Source organism: Molossus molossus, unplaced genomic scaffold (assembly GCF_014108415.1).
Source record: "Molossus molossus isolate mMolMol1 unplaced genomic scaffold, mMolMol1.p scaffold_m16_p_19, whole genome shotgun sequence".
Taxonomy (NCBI): Eukaryota; Metazoa; Chordata; class Mammalia; order Chiroptera; family Molossidae; genus Molossus; species Molossus molossus.
Window position 1 is genome coordinate 41,712,204 of NW_023425354.1, and position 26,504 is coordinate 41,738,707.

At 41.4% G+C, this 26,504-nt stretch overlaps 1 protein-coding gene across 2 annotated transcripts in view; it reads left to right on the forward strand.

The window, feature by feature from the left end:
• The window catches only part of VPS53 (VPS53 subunit of GARP complex), a 160,850-nt gene that overhangs the window by 59,740 nt on the left and 74,606 nt on the right, over nt 1-26,504 (forward strand). For both annotated transcript variants that reach the window (XM_036268118.1, XM_036268119.1), the window contains 4 exons: nt 5,317-5,395; nt 8,674-8,817; nt 9,283-9,425; nt 10,976-11,117. In XM_036268118.1, coding sequence (XP_036124011.1) covers nt 5,317-5,395; nt 8,674-8,817; nt 9,283-9,425; nt 10,976-11,117 — 508 coding nt within the window. The remainder of the gene's footprint in view (nt 1-5,316; nt 5,396-8,673; nt 8,818-9,282; nt 9,426-10,975; nt 11,118-26,504) is intronic.

Genomic DNA, 26,504 nt, shown 5'->3' on the forward strand with positions numbered 1-26,504 from the left:
ACCTAATGGATATTTACTGTGCACCTTCTATATCCTAGGCCCTGTGCTGGAGTATTGAAGGCACAAAGATAAGCAATACACACTCTCTGCTCTCAAGGAGTTCACCACTTTTGTGTAGAGAAGAGAGACATACAGAATTTCAGTATGGCGTGGAGAGAACAAAACTGGTATTTGCTGTATAAGGCATAGCAGGATCTTAGAACAGGAATTGATAGACTGAACCTTCAGGGGCTGAAGATAGAGTCATAGAAGAATTGAATTTTAATCTAGTTTTAAAAGAATCGGTAGAATCTTACCGCCAAGACAAGAAAGGGGTTGAGAGAATAGAAGAGAGAAAACATTGTGGCACTGGGAGATGATGGAGAGTGAAAGTCTACATAGGTAGGTACTGTCAGAGTTTATATGCCTTGCTAAAGAATTTATTCTTGCCCTGGCTGGTTTGGCTCAGCGGTTAGAGCATTGGCCCGTGGACCAAAGAGTTATTTATGGGTTCGATTCGGGTCAAGGGCACACACCTTGGTTGCAATTCATCTGGCCCTGGTTGGGGTCGTGTGGGACGCAACCAGTCGGTGTGTCTCTCACATCGATGTTTCTCTCTCCCTCCCTCCTTCTCTCCCACTCTATCTGAAAAATCAATGGAAAAATATCCTCAGGTGAGGATTTAAAAGAAAAAAAAAAGAATTTATTCTTTATTTGGTGGACAGTGAAAGATTTTAAGTAGGGAGGGGCATGATCTCTCTTGTATTTTGTAAAAGTCTGGTGGATTATAGATGCAAGACACTGGGGGTTGAGACTATATTCTAGACTTATCTAGAAAGATAAGAACTATACCAAGACAATGGCCATGAGGTCAAGTTGTGTTGAGGAGTTGGTTACTAACTGGTTGGTTATGTGTTGTGTAATGGGCATTGTGGATGGCAGGAAAGTAGCAGAACTGAAGTTTCTTTATAAAAAACAACATAGAGACCTGGCTGGTGTGCTCAGTGGTTAGAGTGTCTGCCTGTGGACCGAAGGGTTGTGGATTTGATTTCTGGTCAAGGGCACATACCTGGGTTGCAGGTTCAATCCCTGGCCAGATCAGTGTCGTGTGGGAGGCAACCAATCGATATCTCTCCTCCCACCCCTCTCTAAAAATCAATAGTAAAATATCCTTGGGTGAGGATTAAAAAAAAAAAAGAAGCAATACAGAGACAAATAAGAGAATGTGCTCTTTTAAGACTCTTTGCTTTCTAACATTTTTTCAAAAAGGTGGTTTTATAAATTTGAAGGAATGTTGTGATCACTGTTGTGATGACATTCCCTGTATAAAGAGACAATCTAACACTTGGTCAATATATTTCAGTGCTCCAGTCATTACGTATAGGGTTGCTGCAAACACAGGAAAGTTTACTTTTCTTTTAGTGCAAAACCTTTATTTGCAAGAATTTTATGCAATTAACATAGAGTATGTGCTATTTGGTAACACAAGAGAAGAGACCTTCTTGTTTTCAGTGCTTGGCTACAATTGTTTTTCAAGAGGTATTAAAAATTTGAGGAAAGTCCAGACTTCTTATTTTTAGCATCATTTCTGGTGATTTTCCTTCCTGATGTTTATATAGCAATAGTAGAACCATCTGGAAATGATAGAAATCGCTGTTTGTTTGGGGGGAGGGGAGAAGGCAAGAGAGTTATACCCTATGCATTGCTTTAGCTGCTCTAATTTAATAGCTTGCTGTCTATAAATTGTAGAGATCATACAAAAGGTTGTATTTTGAAGTCTTTGCCTGTACATTTGAAATATGAAGTTCATGGACCTTGATTTGAATGTAGTTATTTTTTCCAACTACCCTTCTTGAAAATGCTTAAACATTAATATAGCATTGAAGGAAAGATGTCTAAAAATATCATCTTCATATTACAAATCCTCCTGGTTTAAGAATATCCATGAGCCCTGGCTGGTTTGGCTCAGAGGTTAGAGTGTCGGCCTGCGGTCCAGGGAGACCTGGGTTCGGTTCCCGTTAGGGGTGCGTACCTCGGTTGCAGTTTTTCCCGGCCCTGGTTGGGTTGTGCAGGTGGCAGCCACTCGATGTGTCCCTTTCATGTCGATGTTTCTCTCTCTCTCTTCCTCTCTCTCCCTCCCACTTTAACTGAACAAAAAAATGGAAAAATGTCCTCGGGTGAGTATAAAATAAATAAATAAATAAAAAAAGAATATCCATGAAAGCAAATGTTTCTAGTAATCAGTATTTCCTGAGAAAGAATGGAAGATTCTTGCATTCTCTTGAAACCCATGAAACCTTTGAACTAAAAAATATTTTTCAGGGCTATTTCTAATCTCTTCTGTGTGAGTGATACTTGATAGATTGGGATGGCATGGTGTAGTGATAAAAGCGACTCAAGTAGAGGATGAAAAGGCCTGCCTCGCTGTGTGTCTTTGACAAGTTCCTTCTGAAGCTACTTCAGTTTCAAACGTGTACGTTTCGAAAGTGTGAGGGTTTCAAAAGTATAAGGGTTGTACTTCGTGATCTCAGAAGCATCCACTGAGTCACTCTAAGATTCTAGGTTGAGATTATAAAGCCTGTGTATCTGGAAATGGAGCATCTCAGACTAGTGTGGCTAATTAACCGTTCTAACCAGAACAGACTGAGTGTTTGGTAGGTGAGTTTATTGTGAACCTTTGTGGGCATTTTCTTTAGGACTGTCATTCACAAGGCAGTGGGAGCATTGGGGTTACTTTATCTACAAAAGTGTAAATAATTTTCATGATTTGCTGCTCCTCTGCTACCACGCCTTATGAAAACTGATAACACGTTTAGGAGAAGGCCCCTTCAAACAACCCTTAGGCTCATGGCATAGAGGACGTGAGAAGCCGATTGGCTGACCTTTCTTTCTGGGCAGCAAGCACAGTGAATCTTTTATTTCCTGAGTTGCCACCACTCAATCAGGCCGAGCTTATTTGGGTGCCAGGAGGAATTTTTATTTACTACCCTGTTCTCTGTCAGTTGTAGATTGATTTTCATGAGTGACCAGGAAATCTTGGTAGCTCAGCCCACATATGTGCTCTGCTAACAGTCTTGGTTGTTCCATCTCCTCACAGTGGACATTTACTTTTCACTGTTAGAAGAGGCAGGAGCACACTTAAAGGAGTCAAGTTGAAAACAGATTCTTTTAAGTGATTTTTTTTCCCTAGGATCCTGTTTAGGCACCTGATTACTGTAAAGACTGCTGTTCATCTCTCACCCTGGTGGAATCGTGGTTTGGGTTTACAGACACCATTATTAATGTCAGTAAGGGAAATGAATGGTTGATCTTTCATCTAAATCACCGATAGACACTTCAGAAACTACACTGGGAAATGTTTATGTGCGGAAGCTTATTCTTCTGCTCCTACAGTGATTATGCACCTGACCTGTAAAGATGGATGCTGTTGGCAGCAAGCGCTGTAACGGGTGTTGTGGAACAGTCAGTACTGGGGAGGACACTGAGAGGCAGCTGTACGGGCCTCCATCCCCACTCTTATTTCACAACTCTTCTTAGCGGTAGCCTGTGCAGCAGAAATGGCTTCCCTAGGATTATGTGTAGCTCACTAGTGGCACAGCTGAGTCTAGATTATATCAAGAAGTGACTTTGAAATGGACTGAAGGTGGCAAGGGGGTCTGCAGATCATAGTCTGGTACTTCACCCTCTCTTCTGCACCCTGGAAGCACCAAGCCTCCGGTTGTCTTTTCAGGTACCGCAGTTTCAAATTCAGTGAGAAGATGGAGTTAAGGGATGCTGGGGTAACAGGCAGAGCTGGGACCATCGTTATCACTGAGATGCTCAGGAGCCCTGAGAATATGGCCGAGAGTGTCGCCGCCTGGGGTGGGACCTCCCCTCCAGAAATGCGCCCTGTGGCTCAGGAGGGAACAGTGCTCCCCGTGTGTTGCCGAGAGGAGAGGAGGAGAGAGGGGCCTGAGGCTCTGGAAGCTCTGTCTTGTGCCCTGGCACCAGGGGGGCTGGCTGCCTGGGCCAGTATGTGGAGTCACAAGATCTCCGAGGTACAATTTTACAAAAGCCTGTCAGAAATGTTTCCCGTTGTCTGTTGGGCAGCTCTGGATGGATGGCCTTGATTACGATTTGGGGAGCGGTGCCAGCAATAGCCCTATCTTGGCATTTATAGCTCCCTTGAAAGCTAACGAAAGAGGCTACACACCCACCTATCAGAGTTTTGAAGACAGTGGAAAAACCCTGGAAAGTATTTAAAATAAAGGCATAATTATGACTGTGCCACAGAAAAATCAGACTGTTTTGGGTCCTGCCTATCCCTTCATTAAAAAAAAAAAATCGCAGTAGGTTGCTAGGCACTGCCTGGTAGCCAAAGAAATTGTGGTTTTGAGCAGTTCACTATTTCTAGAAACTTCATAAAGTTAATTCCAAAGTAACAGGGTGGAGACCAAGAAAGGAAGAACACTATTTTATGGTGCTTTTAGCAAAGGTAAAATGTTTGCCTCGGGCTCCAGGCAATTTCGGGGCCTCAGAGCCTTGCCCCACTGCAGCTCGGGAGGCTGCAGGGCCCGTGGCCCCGGTGGAGGGCGAGCACTGCGGGACCATGGCACAGACTTCCTCACCCGGCTGCTTCCGCCTTCTCCTTTCATTCAAGCTGACAAATATTTGTTCAGTTTCTAATGTACATGCAGAACTGCTGTGCTAAGTACTGACCTTCCCTTTCTAACTGGTTTTTCATCGTAACTCAGTCTTCATATTTACAATCTTCCGAGTGAACCTAAAGCTTCATTCAATGGCCTTCACTCTCACTTAGCAGTTCATTTTATCATTTGGGTCTTTTTTCTTTCTACTCTAGAAAACATTCGTTTTACTCATTTGTTAAAACTTATGATCCGATCTTGGTTTCTGGGTTGGAAAAAACAACAACTCTGAAATAGTATGGAGCTCTCCTCCCGTTTACTCCAAGGAGCAAGTGAGCAGTTATACTGGTGATTCAAAATGGATTTATATTTGAATTGGGCCTTATTACATAGCATTTTCCGCAGCATAACTACCACCTAATGACATTTGGTAAAGGTTAACCTACTTCCTCATGGCAGGCAAGGCGCGGCCTAGAAGAACTTGGATATAGAAAATCTATGGATATAGAAAATCCATCTTGTGATTATATCAGATACCTGGATCCTGGTCATAATACCTGCTACTAACTGTGTGACCTCTCTTATCTAGCCATCCCCTCCCTCCTTCCTGTCTCTAAAGACTCCAACAGTTCTAACCTCTATAGATCTTTGCATAATTACTTATGAATATTTGAAAATTACCAGACAGTGATATGTTCTCTTTCCTCTACAGAGTGAAGGCTGCCCAGACTGAGTTAGGACAGCAAATCCTGGCCGATTTTGAAGAAGCATTTCCTTCCCAGGGTACCAAGGTATTGATATGCATTTTCTTGCCAGTCTTTAATATTGTCGCCATTCTTACATAATTCACACTCACTACAGTTACTGTTCCCATTTATCATTCTGAAAGGATTTGGTGGCAGCCGTAAGTCTGTTTGTCAAAGCCTCCGGGTAATGAGACCATCCTTGATTTTAAATATCCCACAGCAGTGTCGATGTTCTTTCAGCATCAAGAAGTGAGGATTTTGGTTTTGATATAATTTAATGTGTGTCAAGCCTAATATCTTGTCTGCCCGGTAAATTCCTTTTTTTCTCACGGCTGTGTTTTTTAAAAATCTTGAAGCCGCAGTGATTTTTAGGATTGTTACATAACTTATTGGTTTCAGTTCGGTGAAAAGACAGCAGGGAGGGCAGTCCACTGGCTTATGTAACTTGGAGTGACACAGTCAGAGACTTGCTTTTGACCATCAGAATCCTGTTCTTTGGCATTAATGCCTTCTGCTCCCACTGGTAGCATAGCTGTTTGTGTTGTGTCTGGGAGCCCACAGTATTTCACTTGTGACCTATTGGTTACACTTCTCGTGTGACAAGCTTTGCCTCACTTGGCTGGCATTGTGCTTGGTTAACTGCCTTTAGCTCTACCTTCTAATTGTAGCAGACATAGTCTTAATGCTTTGCATGTGTCAAGAAGGGAAGACCTTTCAGAAGCTCTTATTTCTCTATTACTTGAGCTATTTCAAGAGAAAGAATTGTTCAGTGCAGATGTGGGCCGAAGTACACGTGGACAGGCAGCATTCCTCACTGTTCGTGGTGGAAGAGATGGTGGATATATGTTTATTTACTGGGCCAAAGAACGTTTCCTGAATCTGCTTTATAATCTGATTTAAGGAAATACCTTAATCTTTTTTTTTGGTGCTCCATAAAAGAGGTAGGACTAGCTGCCTCAGCTTTGTAGATTACTACTTTCTGTAGGAAACCTGCTCCTGATTTTAATGTCTGCCCACATTGTGCCTGTCTTCTGGTAATCACACATTTTATTTGTAAAGCATGTTCCTTTGAGACTTTATATCCTTATTCATTTGATGTAACTCTGGGGAGTGGATGTTGGAAAGCCATTCTGTGAAAAGAGATTGTAAAGTATTCATAGATTATAAGCAGTAGACTCTTCTTAGTGTCGTGTCGGATCTGCTGTTCAGGAAAATGTGGGTGCAGCCCAGCTTTATTACTTAGAAGAAAGTAACCATGACCTACATTACATCTTTTGCCCGATCCCACCAGGCAGATGAAGTTACAATGGTTTTAACAACTTGCTTCCCTTTTCTCTGACTGAGTAACAATGTTTTTTAAAGAATTTTCTTTTTTCCCTTTTTTAATGGCTGTTGACTTTTCTTAAAGGCCTTGTGCTATTATTTCTGTTCACAAATGGAACTCACGATATTTTAAAATATTATCCAAGGTAACCTATGAAGTCCTTTTGAAATGAAAAAATCTGAACCCACGGGTTTTGAATTCTGTGACTTCTCTCTCAGTTCAAACGTTTCTACCCAGGAGCACGAGTTGAGCAGTCGGTGTGCTCAAAAATGACACAGCCACTCAGTGTGGAACAAGTCAGCATTTTAACAAGTAAGCTCTGAGCCGGGTTAGGTAACACTTAGGAAACATTTAAATTTCAGTGGAGGTGGATAAATTGGACACAACTGACAAAAATAAAACAAAACACAAAGATTTGGAAGAAACGTACTCAGCACCTAGTTAAAATCTGTTATTTTTCAGATGAGGTTCAATAACTGTGCCAAAGCTACGTGGCTAGTCAGCCAAGCGCATAGTAGATTCCAAGTGTTCTTTTTACTATAGTGCACTCAGCCAGCCGTATTCATTCAGGGAGTTACCATAAAGAACGGTTCAGCAAGATTGAATTGCCTTCGGTAATGACGAAGGCCTTCCCATTGTGATGTATTGATATAGCCCTTTGATGTCCTTCTGCTGTTTTTTTTTAGGTCAAGGGGCTGATATTATAATATATTTATCTGCATATCTGAGTGGTTGACTATCTGTAGAGCAAGTCTGGTGGAACTTGTCTTTAGGTTTTATTTATTTTTTTATTCTCACCCAAGGACATTTTTTCCATTTTTTTGTTCAGATAGAGTGGGAGGGAGAGAGAGGAAGAGAGAAAGAGAGAGAAACATCGATGTGAAGGGACACGTCGAGTGGCTGCCACCCACAAGACCAACCAGGGCCGGGGACAAACTGCAACCGAGGTACATGCCCTTAGCGGGAACCAAACCCGGGTCTCTCCGGACCACAGGCCGACACTCCAACCGCTGAGCCAAACCGGCCAGGGCATGGAACTTGTCTTTAGGTTTTAAATGCCACGGTATTGTTTGGCACAAATATAGCACCTTAAGAATAGGAATCTACCTCTTTCCATGTCGAAGATGAAGCAAGGGAAACATTTTTCTAGAGATCATTTAACTCTTAAAGATCTTGTTCTTTCTTTCTTTTTTTTTTTAATTGATTTTTTTTCCCCTTTCTGGAGAGAGGAGGGGAGAGAGAGAGAGAGAAACATCAATGCAAGAGAGAAACATCTATCGGTTGCCACCCACACACACCCTGACCAGGGACTGAACCCTCAACCTGGGTGTGCCCCAACAGGGAATCAACTGGCGGCCCTTCAGTGTACAGGCTGACACTCAGTCAACTGAGCCACGCTGGCCAGGGCAAAGATCCTTTTCTTGAAAGAATAAGAGAAAATGTGTCATTCTTTTTTCAGAATGTAACCATGCTGAAAGATTACTTCATGAAATTCCCTTGACCCCCCCGCCTTAAAAAATAACAGTAATTAAATGTAATTTTTGAAAACAAATAGAATTATTTACATTATAATAATAAACTTTTGCAAAGTGTATCATAACTTTGATATACAAAAAAAAGAATAGGATTCTGAGGTTGAAATCAGGAAAAGTGGTGCATGTGAAGTGAGACGGTCGTTCTGCCTTCTGGGCTCTTCCACAAGGCGATTTCCATTTTGGTATTTGGAAAGCAAAGTTTCCTGTGAGCATTACTGGCCATGTTTTTCAAAATGTCCATTGCTGATTGACAGAGTAGCTTTTATATTGGCTACTACACTCTAGCTTAATGATTCTCTCATCGAGGAACAAGTAACTAAAATATCCATCCACAGCAGCAGAACGAGTGTCAGGGGAGTGGAAGCAATAACTTCAAGAGAGGGGCGAGAAGTAGCAGCTGTCAGAGGCCATGAGATTTAGAGGTTCTTTCTGGCTTTTGAACTGGTGTGTGTTTGTTTTAACAGAGGCCAGGAGGACCTAGCAATGTCCTACGAGATGCATGTCTGGTTGCTAATATTTTGGACCCCAGAATCAAACAAGAAATCATCAAAAAGTTTATTAAACAGCATCTGTCAGAGTATCTAGTACTTTTTCAAGAAAACCAAGATGTAAGTATTGACCAAATGAGATCAGAAGTGACATTTGAATTTTATTGAAAATGGAATACTCTGAAGTCTGCAGATTTGTGCTTTATTAGTATTATCGTCTTAAAGACTTGATTGGTGAACCATGAATCCCAGGGGTTAACTGTACAGTTCAGTGATTCTTAACCATTTTGGGGTCACCGACCCTTTGGAAAAATTAATGAGAGCTACAGATCTTCTCTCCAGAAAAAGGTAGCTGTGCATAAAACTTTGCATACAGTTTCAGGAAATTTACAGACCTCTGAAGCCTAGTCATGGGCCTCAGGGTAAAAACCTCTGGATCAAGTGAAAAAGTAGTCTAGATTCTTTAAAAGCATGAGAAGTAGAGGATTTGGTTGTGTTTTCCTTGGTTCTATATTTTGGATGTTTCCTTAAACTATCAACACTACTTCTAAATACTGGGGTGGATTTTGTTCCCTGATTCCTAAGGTTGCATGGCTGGACAAAATTGACAGACGCTATGCCTGGATAAAACGCCAGCTTGTGGACTATGAGGAGAAATACGGCCGAATGTTTCCACGTGAGTGGTACATGACCGAGAGGATTGCAGTGGAATTTTGCCACGTCACAAGGTAGATTCCACCTCTGCTGGTCTTGGTGTTCACTGAAATCAGTCCTCCTGTCTTTAGCAGTTCCATGTTGTCTTAGGATTGGAATCACTTCCTGACGCCACCAAATGATTTATATCACCCCATTCAATTATCGCCCCACTCTCTGCTCCCATCTTTGCTCCAGGACTTTCCTTTGCCCTCGTCCTTGCCTTGAACACCTGCCTCCTTGACTCCACCAACTCAGGACTCATCCACCAAATGTACCTGTATTGATTCATTGTCCCACATTTCCCCCATGTCTTTGTCACATATCAGCTTGCAGTTGTATATATCCATCATCAATTTGCTTTTCTGACTTGATAGATAGCTAGTTCCATAAGGACAGGGGTGTACCTCCTTCAGTGACATAGTAAAACATCAGGAAATATTTGTTGAACAAATTTCCCACCCTTAATACAGTACTGATAATCCTTGAGTACTTAATAATATTGGCATCTGAGTGTTCTAAGCATTTTAAAGACCTCTCATTCATCCTGTCTTCAGTGTCCATGAGTGTAGCCCAGGGCCATGTCGTCCCTTTATATCCAAGAATTAAAGTCCAAAAAGGTTAGATCAGTATATACATGACAGAGCTAAAGTTAGAGTCATTTTATTTTTTATTTTTTACCTGCAGCTGTACCATAAAGTAGTGGTGACTGGGTTTTATTAGTTCTATATTTCCTTTTACTAGTTCACAATTACATTAACTCTGGGTTAATAAAAAAAAATTCCATCTCTGGCTGTTGCTCAGTGGTTAGAGCATCAGCTTGCAGTCCAGAGAGACCCGGGTTCGGTTCCCACTAAGGGCACGTACCTCGGTTGCAGTTTGTCCCCGGCCCTGGTTGGGTCATGCAGGTGGCAGCCACCCGATGTATACCTTTCACATCGATGTTTCTCTCTCTTTCTCTCTTCCTCTCTCTCCCTCCCACTCTATCTGAACAAAAAATGGAAAAATGTCCTCGGGTGAGGATTAAAAAAAAAAATTCCGTATCTTAGCATAACTCGGCCACCTTAGAGTAATTCATTATAGTCATCTACCTTAACATCACAGAGAATATGGTCTTTATTCTGGCTACCTCCCGCACGACCCTACCCCGACCAGGACCAGGGACTAACTGCAACCGAGATACGTGCCCTTGACTGGGATCGAACCTGTGACTCATTGGGCCACCGGCCGACACTCTACCCCTGAGCTAAACTGTCCAGGGCACCACATACTTTTTAACAAATATATAAGCTAAAACCATTTACTCTGTGCCCTGGCTGGGTAGTTCAGTTGGTTAGAGTGTCGTCCCGATACACCAAGGTTGTGGGTTCAATCCCTGGTCAGGGCACATCCAAGAATCAACCAATGAATGAGTAAATAAGTGAAACAACAATGTTCTTGCTCTCTCTCTCTCTCTTTTGCTCTTTCTCGCGCTCTCTGTTTCTCAAATCTAAAACATCAATAAATTAAATTTTTAAAAAATATTTTTATAAAACCATTTATTCCGTCTTATCTTTGACAATATTCTTATCTCTTTGTTTTGAAGGACAGAACTTGCCAAGATTATGCGTACCAGAGCTAAGGAAATTGAAGTGAAATTGCTTCTTTTTGCTATTCAGAGAACAACTAACTTTGAGGGAATTCTTGCAAAACGCTTCTCTGGCTGCACTCTGACAGATGGTTCCCTGGTAAGACCTCCCCCAGGGAAGGTTGGAGCATGGAACGCATGGGTTGGATGGCTGGGCTTCGCTTCAGTCTTTCATGGCGTGGTGATTCCATCTATTAGCTCAAGTGCATCTATTCCAGAGATGTCACTGAATTCATGTCAGTAGTGATGCTATCGAGTACTTTGTATGGATTCTTCATTGTTTGTCTCTTATGCAGTACTCCATGGTTTTAGAATGGCCTATGATTTTAAGCATAGGCCTCATTTTACAGACCAGCGATTTAATCACAAATACCTTATTACTCTATTAACTATTGAATTTTATTACAGTTAGGATATGTGTTTACTTTATAGTTTGGTTTCTTAATGTCTCTGGTGAGCAAAGCAGGTCAAGGTGTCTCCATAAACTTCAAAGCCATGTGTACAGATTTGCATGTCAGAGAGATGACAAAAAATTAAACACAAAGGTAACAGGTCTGAGGGCTGTGTCCTCCACCGGAAACCTGAAATATGATAGTGTTGGTTAAAACCATTTACTGTCCATGTAAACAAAGACCAGGCCCAAAGTGTCTCTCTGAAAACCTCTTTTTTTAAACCCCAGGCTCCCTGCTAACACAACAATATGCTTTCTTCAGATTTCCCATTGAGGGGAAACCAAATTACTATGTTTTATAGTACTTTCTGTTTACAACATTACACACACACAGACTTGAGCTCCCTGAATGCAGGAATCACGGCTGGCGCATCGCTGCTTCCTAGTCATGCAGAGAGTACACAGACCTGGTGCAGGCAGGCAGGAGTGAGGCTGGAGGAGGAGGAAATCAAAGCTGCGAGAGTCACAGCTCCTGAGTTTCCTTTAAAACTGGATTCAAACAAAAAACTGCTGGTAACAGAGAAGCAGTGTGATTTGGGAGGAAAATCCTTGCATCAGCAGTCAAGGGAGACGTGTGGTCTAGTTCCGACTCTGCTGTAACTCCGGGAACTGTCTTCCCTGTTAAATGAAAAGAATAGGCTGTCCTTTAATAAGAGAGTACTGGGGGTAAACAAGACGTAAAACCCAGAAGCCATAAAGAAAAGTACATTTAACAACATAAAAAGAATGAAAGTCTGCTTGGAAAAAGAGAGCACAAATATAATTAAGGGGCGTACCACAAACTAGGAGAAAACCAGTTTAAGCTCTATAAGACAAATGCTTAATATCCAGCACACATGAAGAATTCTTAAAAATCAATGTGAAAAAGTCAACCCAAGAAAAAAGTACAGGGCCAAGCAGGAAATTCATTGAAGAAATTAACAGTTGGCTTATATAAAGAAGTGAAAAAAACAGAACAAGATATTCATTTCCATACATCAGGTTGGCAAAAAATATTATAAGAATAATAACAAGACAGGATTTTGGTGCTAGTATACAAATTGAACACCGCCTTTTTGGAGAGCAGGTTTTCATTATGTATCAAAATTTTCAATGTGTGTGCACTGTGAGGCAACAATTTCACATCTAGCTATGAAGTCTGTAAAGAACAATCCATACCAAGAAAGAGGTGAACTACGTCCTTAAAAGCAAACAAATAAATAAATGAATGGAGTTTTTTTTTTTATCTTCACCCGAGGATATTTTTGCATTTATCTTAAGATAGAGCAGGAGGGAGAGAAGGGGGAAGAGAGAAAGAGAGAAACATCGATGTGAGAGAGACACATTGACTGGTTGCCACACACACGACCCCAACCAGTGCCGGGGACAAACTACAACCGAGGTGCATGCCCTTAGTGTGAACTGAACCCAGGACTCTCTGGTCCGCGGGCTGACGCTCTAACTGCTGAGCCAAACTGTCCAGGGCTAAAAGGAGATTTTTGGGAGTCCATCATTGAAGAATGGTTAAGTAAAGTACGGCACATCCACCCTGAAGAGGTGTGTCCAGTGGTTAAAGGTGGTGGAATGGGAGGTAGACCTAGATGCGCTGTCACGGGACCCTCTCAGAGATTGTTAGGTACAAAATGTAAGCTTGTAGCCCAGTGCATCTGGTATAGTTCCATTTATGTCAAAAGCAAAAAGCATGTTGATGTCTGTAAGTGTGTAAGAAAAAGGTCTGGAAATGATAACAGTGGATGTCTCTGGGGAAGGAAGCTGGAGTGAGTAGGTGGAGAAGCAAAGAATTTTTTTCATTCTCCTCTGGTATTTTATTTGAATTTTTCCTATACAAATCCATTTACATACATTTTGAAACATATTTTTTGCATTTACATACTTTAACTAAGTTATTTTTCAGGTTGTTTTTTTTAAATGAGGGAGATGGGCCAAAACTGACTTCCAAAACTCTTTCCTCTAACACACTCTGATGTGGAATCCACACAGAATAATAGCTAACATATTTTGAACATCCACTGTGTGTCCCACACTGTACTAGGTGTATTTTCCTAAAGTCAATCACTTTGCTTCAGCTGTAGGCGGGGGGGGGGGGATGCTGCACTCATTTGAAACTTACTGGAGGCCACCGAGCCCATAGATAAACACGGAAAAACTGAGCTACTGATTGGAGCGGGGCAGTAAGGGCAGAGATTGGGCTTAGAATCCCATTCACTTGTTCGCCTCTCACTCTACTATCTTCTGTAGCCCCCACTCTTCCAGTCCTAAAATTCTGGTACTTCAGTGGGATCCCCTCTCTGCCCTTCCAAGACCTTGAGAGTAGGCACATGAGCTGATCCCTCAGGGCACCGGGCTAAAGAGTGGAGGCAGCAGCTCTCAGTTTTCAGGTAGGACCACAGGCTCTGCCTACTCAATACCACTAATGACTTGATTAAAATAAATATAACGGGCCCGGCTGGTGTGGCTCAGTGGTTGAGCGTCAACCCATGCACCAAGAGGTCGCCGATTCAACTCCCAGTCAGGGCGCATGCCTAGTTTGTGGGCCCAATCCCCAGTGGGGGGCATGCACGAGGCAACCAGTCAATGTTCTCTCTCATCGATGTTTCTGTCTCTCTCCCTCTCCCTGCCTCTCTCTCTAAAATCAATAAAGTAAAAAAGAATTTATAAAATAAATACAATTGAACCACAAAGCATTCTTTCTGCACTTAATAGAAGTACATGTACATAACACATACATATATACACACACTCCTCTGATTGTTAACTCATATTCAAAATTGATTTCCTTTTAATAACGAGGAGAAGGGCCACGAAGCAAATGACAATTCCCTTAAAGAAAATACAAGTCACAGAAGGAAATAGGTAGCAGCAATGCCACTGAAAGAAGCATGTGTCTCCTGAGAAGTATGTGGTTGACTGCAACAGCAGCTTGGTGTCCTCATGCTGGCTCTCCTCCCTGCCCTACCCTAGCTGTGCTTCTGGCCTGGTTTCAAGCAGAGACTCCTGCAGCTCTGGGTTCAGCCCCACAGAGGTCTGTGTGGGGACAAGGAAGTTTAAGCATTGAGCATAGGTCCCAGCTGGGAGTGCCCCCTGAGCTCCCACGTTCCAGTTGGGAAGGGTCGGTAGAGCATAAGGTAATCCAGCTAACTGTATGGGAGATAGGTCCCAGTAAAGGATACTTGAATGACATCAGTGCCAGATACCTGTTTTGAGCGATTCTTCCCCTCCTTTGACTGGACTCTAATTACTAGTGCATTTGCTTTTACATTTAGGGAGCTGTAAGTTTACGAGAAATAAATGGCCCTGTTGTATCTGATGACCATGAAAGCCTATAAGCTTGGGGCAGTTCCAGGACATGTAAGGTCTCGCTTGTGCTAGGAAATGCTCCAAAGGTCAAAAGAGACAGAGTAACATGGGCAGAGAAAGCCCCTCTAGACTAGGTGAGGGTACTGAACAGGATAACCACATAGATACCATGAAAAACTGGCAGGAGCTGTGCGCAGGTTTGCGAAGAAGGTGTTTTTTTGTAGAACACTGGTAGAGGGATGTCAAAGAGGCAGTTGGCCAGCTGTTGACCTACTTCTGTCCGAGGGAGGAGAGGGCTGGAGCTGCCCATGTCTCAGGGCAGCAGGACCTCTCTCTGCACTCACCTCTCCAGGGCCAAAGTCCTGAACTGCACCTTTTGTGTCCTGCAGATACTACGCTCTGTGGTGTGGATCCTGGTCAGCTAGGGACACTTGACTCTTCTTCACCCTTCTCTTCCTTTTTGGTCCTCTGTTTTTGAAAATTTCTGGCATAATCTATTTACAAATATCTCCTCCAGTTGTTCAGTTGTTTTCTCTCCTGTCAAGTTTGCAGAGAGTTTCAGGTTACAAATCATTGGGCAGAAAATCCTACAGAACCACGAGCTTTTTATTCACCCCTAGTTGGGTAGCTGTCTTATCCACAGACTTCTCCAAGTCATTCAACTTTTTAAAAAAATTTTTTTCTTTCTTTCTTGATTTTAGAGAGAGAGGAAGGGAGAGAGAGAGAGAGAGAGAGAGAGAGAGAGAGCGCTAGAAACATCGATGATAGAGAACGTTGATTGGCCGCCTCCTGCATGCCCCCCACTGGGGATGGAGCCCACACCCTGGGCATGTGCCCTGATCTGGAATTGAACCGGTGACCTCTTGGTGCATGGGTCTATGCTCAACCAGTGAGCCACATTGGCTGAGCTTTTTTTCCCCAAATCATTAAACTTCTTTTTTTTTCCATTAAACTTCTTTAAGTCAAACTCTTCCCCTCGTTCATCTTTGCCCCAATTATCATGATCCAGCAACCATTGTGCATTTGGGTCCTGACAGTGACTGCTCCATAGCCTTCAAGGGTTTTCCCTTACAGATTGGTTTCTAGAAAGGCAACAGAACTCCTGTGGGCTCTTCCACAAGGCAGGCTAGGTCTTGGAGAATGGGTTGACTGCAGCCTGCTGTGGGAGGCTGTGAAGGTTGTGCTTCTCGCTGTAGATGATGTTCACTTTGAACATCATTCACCTTCACCTATAACAGAGACCCTGGTGGATTAGTCAGGGCCACTGCCCATGCTCCCAACAAACGGCTGGGAAGAGGCCGCCCTGGGCTGAGCCAGAGTTCCCAACTGGCTGGACTCCTAGTCTAGTTGTTGGGCACCCCACCTGAAGACCTGCCGTTTGTTGTCTCTTTACCTCCTCCCCATGCTGTTTTGCTCCCAGGATATGTTTTTTGTTTTGTTTTGTTTTGTTTTTGTATTGTTTTGTTTGTTTGAATCTTTTGTGGCCACCATTTTATTTTAGAGCATCAGAATAAACAACAAAATGAACCAAGGAATATCTTGATACCCTTTAACTGATGCCAAATTTCATAGAAAGTTAGTGAATTTCTTGGAAAGTTTGGAGCAGGTAAGAAGTCAGCCAAGGAGCCAAGTTGATCAGAGACCCTCCCAAGCCCACCCACATTCACCCTTGATTGATCGACAATGAAACAAGGAGGATGAGCTCACCTGGAAAGACCTGCCACGGAGGAGCTCCTTCTAACTGATTAGTTGATGCATCAGCTTTTGCTCTTATTTGACAGATGCGACTTTGACATCTGCTAGAAATGTAGACTGATAAAACCCTCAGGACAGGGCTGGGTTGGAGTTTATTGTTCTAGCCCTGACAAGTTTATAATGTCCCGGGCTGTCACTGTTACCGGAAGAAGTGAGCTGCCACGGCTTTTTGCTAATTGCCTCAACTCCTGACTCTTGAGGAGGGATTCAAAATAGTCTGCAAATTAAAAAGCCCTGAAATTAAAAGCAAATGTCTAGATGTGAATTAACTATACCCACATGCGTTATTAGTGACTCGATGATTAGATTCAAGGTAAACATTATAGTCAGCCTCCATGAAAGCAGAGTAGATCGGGGTAAGTTGTTATAACTGGCTCACTGAGTTTGGAAGATTTTTTTTTTAATGAAATTAAAAATTTTCCCACTTCATGCAGCTGCATTTCTCCTTTTCTTGGCCATTGCATAAGTTGCCTTTCTAAATAGAATTGTCCTTTGGCTTATAGGGGTCATTTTAATATACATTTATACTTGCCCAGTTTTAAAAATTACATTATAAATATAGAAACTGTAGGTGTGATTTTTGATCATGCTGTTTGAGCCTAAGAGTGTTTGCAAAAGGTTCACTACTTATAAAACCTACATAGAGTGACTTACCCTACAGCTCAGTGTTCCAGCCACTTAACACCTGCATGAGGGAGAGTGGGTGAGCGGAAGAGGGGGCAGGGTCTCTGCAGTTCTGCCCAAGAACAAGGACTTCTGTTCTGAACAAGGAAGTGGCATTCCCTTAGCCGCTGAGCCCCCGTTAGTGTTTCAAAACATTTTATAAGTGTCTTATTTGATGCGAAAAGAATATATTTCTTCATGTGAATAACATCCTAATTGGAGATTAACTTCTGTTTGTTTCTGAGAAGAAAGTAACACATAATCAAGAGAAAACTTGGAAATTATAGGCAAGAATGAAAAGGCAGAAAAAATGTCATTTGTTTTGCCATCAACCAGATGAAAATTTGGGTGTGTTCATTCTATACATTTTATACAGTTGAAATTGTACTTTTTAGATACAATTTTTTCTCTTATTTTATTTTTAAAATTGAAATATAATTCATATAACAAAATTTCACATAAAGCTCACCATTAAAAGTATACAATTCCATTTTTTTTAAAGCATATTCACGAGATTGTGCCACCATTCCAACTATCCAATTCCAGGACATTTTCATTGCCCCCAAAAGAACACACCCCACCCCAAGCAGTCACTTCCAATTTCCTCCTTCCCCCCAACCCCAGCCAACTACTAATCTACTTTCCGTTTTTATGGGTTTGCCTATTCTAGACATTTCATATAAATGGAATCATAATTGTGGCCTCTGTGCCTGGCTTCCTTCACTTAGCATAGTGTTTTCAAGGTTCATCAATTGTGTAGCATGTATCAGTACTCCAATCCTTTTTATGGCTGAATACCATTCCATAATATGGATATACATTTTGTTTATCCATTTGTCAGATAATGGACATTTGTTTCCACTTGTTGGCTATTACAATGCTATGAACATTTGTGATTTGTGTACTAGTTCTTGTGTGAACATGTGTTTTCAGTTCTCTTGGAAATATATCTGGGAGTGGAATGGCTGGGTTATATGGTAACTCTATGTTTAACTTTCTGAGGAACTGCCAAACTGTCTTCCTCAGCAGCTGCACCATTTTACATCCCCTCCACCAACGTCGGAGTTCGGATTTTTCCATATCCTCGGTGGTATTTATTTTCTGTTCGCTCATTTTTAATTACAGCCATCCTCATGGTGTAAAGTAGTATCTCCATGTGGTTTTGATTTGCATTTTCTTAATAACTAATGATATTGAACTTTTATTTTTCATGTGCTTATTGGCCATTTGTGTATCTTCTATAGAGAAATGTCTATTCAAGTCCTTTGCCCATTTTTAAGTTGTCTTTTTATTATTGAGTTTTAGGAGTTTTTAAATATATTCTAGATATATTTTATGTATGCTTTATATATTTTATTATGTATTCAGTATATGATTTGTAAATATTTTCTCTCATTCTTGAGTTATCTTTTATTTTTTAACTTTCTTGGTAGTGTCTTTTGATGTACAAAAGTTTTCAATTTTGATCAAGTCCAAATGATCTATTTTTGTTATTTGAATTAGGTGTCAGAGCCAAGGTCACAAACACTTTTTAAATTAAAATATAAAGTGATCACCACAATAGTCTAGGTCATCTGACACCGTACAAGGTTATTACAATATTATTGACTGTCTTCCCTATGACTTGTTGATTTTATATAAGAAGTTTATGCCTCTTATTTCCCTTCATCCTTCTCCCCACTTCCTTTCCCTCTGACCACCATTAGCTTGTTCTTTATGTCTCTGAGTCTGTTCTTGCTTTGATTTGTTTGTTTTGTTTTTTATCTTTTTTATTTATTTGTTTGTTTGTTTGTTTAATGCTCACCGAGGACATTTTTGCATGTATCTTCAGGTAGAGAGGGAGGAAGAGAAAGAGAAACATCGATGTGAAAGAGACACATCGACTGGTTGCCACCCGCACGACCCCAACCGGGGCTGGGGACAAACTGTAACCGAGGTACATGCCCTTAGCAGGAACTGAACCCAGGACTCTCTGGTCCACAGGCCGACGCTGTAACCGCTGAGCCAAACTGGCTAGGGCTGTTTTCTTTTTTAAATTCCACATGTAAGGGAGATCATACGGTATTTGTCCTTCTCTGACATATTTCACTTAGCATAATACCCTCTAGGTCTATCCATGTTGCTACAAATGGCAAGGTTTCATTTCTTTTTATGGCTGGGTAGTATTTCATTGTATATATGTACCACATTCTTTATCCATTCATCGATCAATGGGTACTGAAGTTGCTTTTGTATCTTGACTATTGTATATAATGCTGCAGTGAACATGAGGATGTATATATTTTTGGAATAGTGTTTTATTTTCTTTGGATAGATAACCTTAAGGGGAATAGCTAGGTCATATTGTAGTTATATTTTTAATTTTTTTGAGGAAGCTCCTTACTGTTTTTCATATGGCTGTACCAGTCCTTCCATTAACAGTGCACCAAGGGTTCCCTTTTTTCTACATCCTTGCCAACGCTTGTTATTTGTTGGTCTTGTTATTAGCTTGTATTAATGGCTAATCTGACAGGTGTGAGGTGATATCTCCTTGTGGTTTTGACTGACATTTCCCTGATAATTAGGGATGTTTTTTGGCCACATGTCTATTGGCCATATATATGTCTTCTTTGGAAAAATGTTTATTCGTCTGCCCATTTTTTTTCCTTAGTGTTGAAAGTGTTACAGATGTCCCTCCTTTTTCCCCCATTGCCATCCTCCTTTCCGCTCCCCGCCACCTGCCTTCGCTGCACTGTGTCCATTGGGTATGCATGTAGTTCTTTGATTTATCCCTTCCTGCCTCCTCACCCCCTTCCCTCTGAGGTTTGTCAGTCTATTCCCTACTTTTATGTCTTGAGATCTACTTTGTTTGTCAGCTGATTTTGTTCATTATATTCCACAAATAAGTGGTATCATGTGATACGTGTCTTTCTCTTACTGGTTTATTTTGCTTAGCATAATATTCTCCAGGTCCTTCCATGTTGTCTCAAAGAGTAAGAGATCTTTCTGTCTTACAGCTGTATAGCATTTCATCGTGTAAATGTACCACAGCTTTTTTATCCACTCATCTACTGCTGGGCCCTTGGGCTGTTTCCAGATCTTAGCTATTGTAAATAGCACTGCTGTGAACATAGAGGTGCACATATTCTTTCTGATGGGTGTTTCAGGCTTCTTAGGATATATTCCTAGAAGTGGGATCACTGCTGTGCCTGTTTTTTAATCAGATTGGTGTGATAGGCAGCTGATTGATGTTTCTTCTCATCGATGTTTCTGTCTCTCTCCCTTCCTCTCTAAAATCAATAATGACACATTCTTTTAAAAAGATTTCTAAATAATAATAATAATACTCTTATTCCTCTTAACTACTCTAAATTCTTCTTGAGAGATGTCCACTATTTAATAGTTCGAGGTATATTTTTTAGATTTTCTTATAAGTATACATCTACACATACACACACAGAGAAGGTATTTTCTCTTGTTTACAGAAAATAGAAAATGTTCTCAAGGTGTCTGAAGAGGAATTTAATAAGTGCTTCTCATCTGATCAGCATTTATTCAAAATGTTTTTCAAGCTCCCTCTTTGTGCAGGGCCTTGAAAAAAGATGAAATACTGAATGTGACAGATAATTATGGGGAAAGAAACCTATACATAACTGTCACAACATGAGATATGAACATTGTGGTACCAAGAAAGGGGTCCCAGTGATGTCAGACCTGGTGTGTATAATGCTATATTCATAGTCCTGTCAGCTGAAGCTCCAGACCGTCTCTTTAAGGACAAATTAGATGAACAGAGATGCCAAAATTTTTAACAAAATATTAGCAAATTGGATCTAGCAATACATTTAAAAAAGTATTGACCAAGTGGGATTCATCCCAGGGATGCAAGGCTGGTACAATACTTGCAAATCAATAAATGTGATACACCACATAAACAAAATGAAAAATAAAAACCATATGATCATATCTGTGGATGCTGAAAAAGTGTTCAACAAAATCTAGCACCCACTTCTGATAAAAACACTCAGCAATGTGGGAATAGAGGGACCATATCTTGACATAATGAAGTCCATATATCAAAAACCTACAGCCAACATCATACTCAGTGGGCAAAAACTAAACACATTTCCCTTAAGATCAGGAACCAGACAGGGATGCCCACTTTTGCCATTCTTTTTTTTGTTTTTTTTTTTATCCTCACCCGAGGATATTTTTCCATTTTTTGTACAGATAGAGTGGGAGGGAGAGAGAGGAAGAGAGAGAGAGAGAAACATCGACGTGAAGGGACACATCGAGTGGCTGCCACCCGCACGACCAACCAGAGCCGGGGACAAACTGCAACCGAAGTACGTGCCCTTAGCGGGAACCGAACCCGGGTCTCTCCGGACCGCAGGCCGACGCTCTAACCGCTGAGCCAAACTGGCCAGGGCCACTTTTGCCATTCTTATTTAACATAGTTCTGGAAGTCTTAGCCACAGCAATTATACATGAAGAAAAAATAAAAAGGATCCAAATCAGAAAGGAGGAAGTGAAACTCATTATTTGCAGATGACATGATATTGTACATAGAAAACCCTAAGGACTCCATCAAAAATCTACTAGATTTAATAAATGAATTTGGCAAAGTAGCAGGATACAAAATTAACATCAAGAAATCGACAGCATTCTTATACACCAATAATGAACTCACAGAAAGAGAAACTGAAAAAAAAATCTCATTTACCATTGTAGCAAAAAAACTAAGATACCCAGGAATAAACTTAACCAAAGAAGTAAAAGACCTGTTTTCAAAAAACTGTAGGACATTGAAAAAAGAAATAGAGGAAGATATAAAAAAGTGGAAGCACATACCTTGTTCATGGATTGAAAGAATTAACATCATTAAAATGTTCATGCTACCCAAAGCAATCTATAGATTCAGTGCAATCCCCATTAAAATACCAATGACATATTTCACAGGATTAGAACAAATACTCCAAAAGTTTATATGGAACCAAAAAAGACCCTGAATAGCCACAGCAATTTTGAAAAAGAAGAATAAAGTAGGAGGGATTACAATACTTGATATCAGATTATACTACAAAGCCATTGTAATCAAAACAGCCTGGTACTGGCACAAGAACAAGCATATAGATCAGTGGAACAGAACAGAGATCCCAGAAATTGACCCAAGACAATATGCTCAATTTATATTTGACAAAGGTGGCAAGAGCATACAATGGAGTAAAGACAGCCTCTTTAATAAATGGTGTTGGGAAATTTGGACAGCTACCTGCAAAAAAAATGAAACTAGACCACCAACTTAAACTATACACAAGAATAAACTCAAAATGGATAAAAGACTTAAATGTGACTTGTGAATCCATAAAAATCCTAGAAGAAAATGTAGGCGGAAAAATCTCAGACATATGTAGTGGAATTTTCACTGATACATCGCCTGGAGAAACAGGAAAAAAATGAATAAATGGGACTACATCAAACTAAAAAACTTATGCACAGCAAAAGAAACAAGCATCAAAATGGAAAGGGAACCCACTATATGGGAGAGCATAACTGCCAACTCAATAAAAGGAAGACAAAGAATCCAACTAAAAAATGGGCAGAGGTTCTAAATAGACACCTCTCTAAACAGGACATACAAATGGCCAAAAGACATATGAGAAAATGCTCAACATCACTAACCATCAGAGGTACAAATTAAAACAACTATGAGGTATCACCTCACACCTGTCAGAATGGCCACCATCAACAAATCATCACACAACAAGTGCTGGTGAGGGTGTGGAGAAAAGGGGACTCTAGTACACTGCTGGGGGCAATGAATACTGGTGTAGACACTTGGAAAACAATATGGTATTTCCTCAAAAACTTAAAAATTGAACTGCCATTTGACCCAGTGATCCCACTTCTAGGAATATATTCTAAGAAGCCTGAAACACCAATCAGAAATAATATATGTACCCCTTTGTTCATAGCAGCACTATTTACAATTGCTGACATCTGGAAACAGCCCAAGTGTCCATCAGTAGATGAGTGGATAAAAAAGCTGTGGTACATATATACAATGGAATACTATGCAGCTGTAAGAAAGAAAGATCTCTTATTCTTTGAGATGACATGGAGGGATCTGGAGAGTATTATGCTAAGCTAAATAAGCCAATCAGAGAAAGACAAGTATCACATTATCTCACTTATTTGTGGAATATAATGAACAAAATAAGCTGATGAACGAGATAGACCCAGAGACATAGAAGTATGGTACAGACTGACAAACTTCAGAAGAAGGGGCAAGGGGGAGTGGGAGAGATAAACCAAACAACTTATATGCATGTATGCATAACCAATGAACATAGACAACAATGTTGGGGTAGTGGGGTGGGATCAGGGAAGGGTGTCAATGGGGGAAAAGGAGAAACGTCTGTAACAAAAATAAATTAATAAATTTAAAAAAGGACAAATTAGGAATTGGGCTGGAGTATTTATGAAATAAAAAAATGCAGACATTGTGGGACCTTTTTTTTTTTTTAATTGATTTGAGAGAGAGAACCATCCATCACTTTGTTGTTCCACTTATTTATGCATTCATTGGTTACTTTTTGTATGTGCCCTGACCGGGGATTGAACCCACAACCTTGGTGTAGCAGGACGATGCTCTGACCAACTGAGCTACCCAGCCAGGACCTGGAACTTTCATTTCATAACTGAATGTTTTCTCCTCCAGGGAAAGGAAACAGATTAGTCTTAAATTTCAGAATTCCTTCTTTGATAACTTGAAGTGTCCAGCTAGGGCCTCAGAAAGGGATTTGTGTAGACAGACCCAGATATGGAGAGACTACTGACTGAAGCCAGGGTCTGTCTTCCAACAGTAAATCAGACAACCTGACTGTCCTGTGGCCCTCATGGTTTTGTCTCCAGTGTGGTTTAATTAGTAGAAATTAACTTACTTTATGAAGAATTTTTCTTTCCTGTATGGACTTGACATCAACTCCCATAGCAAAAAAGAATTATTTTATTTTAAAATTGGAAAGTCATTCGTTTCTTGGCAAATTTGTTGTTTCATTTAGCAGCCCTAGAGCTCATGGAATATGTCATTTGAGTTATTTAAAATCTAAACCCAAACTTGTAATTCTCTATGGTTTACAACAGCTGCAAAGCGAGAATGAGAAGTGTGGTCTGGTTGGCTCTGACAGCAGGGCTCGTGCATGGAAGGCTGAGTTGTGCACTGATTGTTCTCTGCAGAGGCTCGTTCCTTCATCACAGCAAATGAATCTGAGCAGTAGTGTAGTGCTCCCAATAGCAGAGTCTGTATCCGCCCTCAGGGCTTTGCAGGGTAGTGGTTCATGTGGCATTCTAAGGGCTTTGCTGGACACTGGGGAAGAAGGGAGAAGCTCAGTGAGCCTGTGCCTTATAATGTGATGGGCCCATCGCTTGCATTTCCTGGAGAGATCCCAGAGACAAAATAGTAGGGACAGGATCTTACTTGTGACTAGAAGAATTGTTTTTACAAGACTTCTTGGCCCTGTGCTCCCATTTCTTCCCTCTTCTGAGAGTTGCATCATCCAGAGAAACACAACCACAGTTCTGCCTTATTGAGTTGCCCGCCCCTATGAAATGCTAGCAGATGCCCCCACTTACTGAGCTTTCCCTATGCACCAGGCAGTGTGTTACGCTACTTTATACGCATAGCTCATGCTTTACACACATTACCTCATCTAGTCTACATGACAGCTCTGTGCAGCAGGTATTTCTATCCCTTCCCATTTTACATAGAAGAACTGAGGCTTGGAGAAGTTAAGCAACATACCCAAGTGATGGAGCATGGACTCAAACCCAGGGCTTGTTACTCGGTTAATGGTAACACCAGCCACACACTTGCTTAGGCCAAGAAGTGAATGATCCTTGATCCCTTTCTTTCCTTCACCCTCACATCCACTCTCAACAAGTCCTCTTGACCTTCTCTCCTAAATATGTCCCAAATTTGGCCACTTTCTTCCATCTTTGCAACACCAGCTTTGTCTACTCCTATATGAGCACTTGCCTAGAACACTGCAGCAGCTCCTCTTGCTTCCGTTATGGCCCAGGATATTGGAATGATATTTCAAAAGTCGAAATTAGATTGTATCACTCCCCTGTTTAAAACTCCCACTGAATGCTCAGTTGCAATAAGAAAAATGTAACTTTTACTATGGCCCATGAAAGGCTGTGTTTGAGCTCCTGCTGCCTCTCATCTCATGTCGTTTTTTCTGTGCCTCTGACCCAACAAGCTCATTCCAGCCTTTGCACCAGGTCCTCCTGCTGAGAATGCTCTTCCCCAGCTCTTTGCCTGACTAGCTCCTTCTTTAGGTCCCTGCTCAACCCTCAACACCTCAAAGAGGCCTTCTGTGATCACCGCAGCCCATCCCAGTTCCGTGTGTGTGTGTGTGTGTGTGTGTGTGTGTGTGTGTGTATGAATCCTCACCTGAGGATACTTTTTCCATTGATTTCTAGATAGAGTGGAGGGGAGGGAGGGAGAAAAAGAGAGAGAGAAACATCAATGTGAGGCAGACACATCAATTGGTTGCCTCCCACACAACCCCAACCGGGGCCGGGGATCAAACCTGCAACCCAGCTACATGCCAGTGACCGGAAATCAAACCTGCAACCCTTCGGTCCACAGGCCAAGGCTCTACCATTGAGCCAACCGGCCAGGGCCCAGTCCTGAATTTTATTTTCATCACAGTGCCTCCCTTCCTTATGAGTCTTATTCTGGGTTAGATTCCTAGTACCTAGAAGAGTGCCTGGAACAGAGTAAATGCTCAGGTAGTTCACAATTGTTGAATGAATGGCAAATAGATGCTGTTCTTTGCCTACAAAACTCCGGCCACCTCCTTCACATCTTTAACTCTGGAGTATCCTTCAGTTCTGGCTCAAACATCATGTCCTTGGGAACTTTCCTGTGACCCTCTGTTGCTTTCATAAATAACGTCTGCTTTTCCTGAATGGCTCTCATCACAGTGTGTGTGATTACCTGATTAAAGTTCATCTTCCCCACCTGACCATAATCTTCGTGAGGGAGTCGAGTGGTCTGTCTTGCTCCCTGCTTTCCTCGTACCGCTCGGCACATGGCACATCCGTTTGTTGTTAGTGAACAAATGGAGGAATGAATCACTTTTTTTTTTTTTTTTGCATCAACTTGGTTCAAACTTGGAATGAATGAGCAAAAAGTTCTTTAGTGCCCATGACTCTTTCAGGAATCCTGTTGGGATGTGAGACAGATGATGGGGATAGGAAATAAATTCTTCTGACCCATGACACTGACAAGCGGCCCATGCTCTACTGCCCCAGATGTCTTTCCAGTGCTGC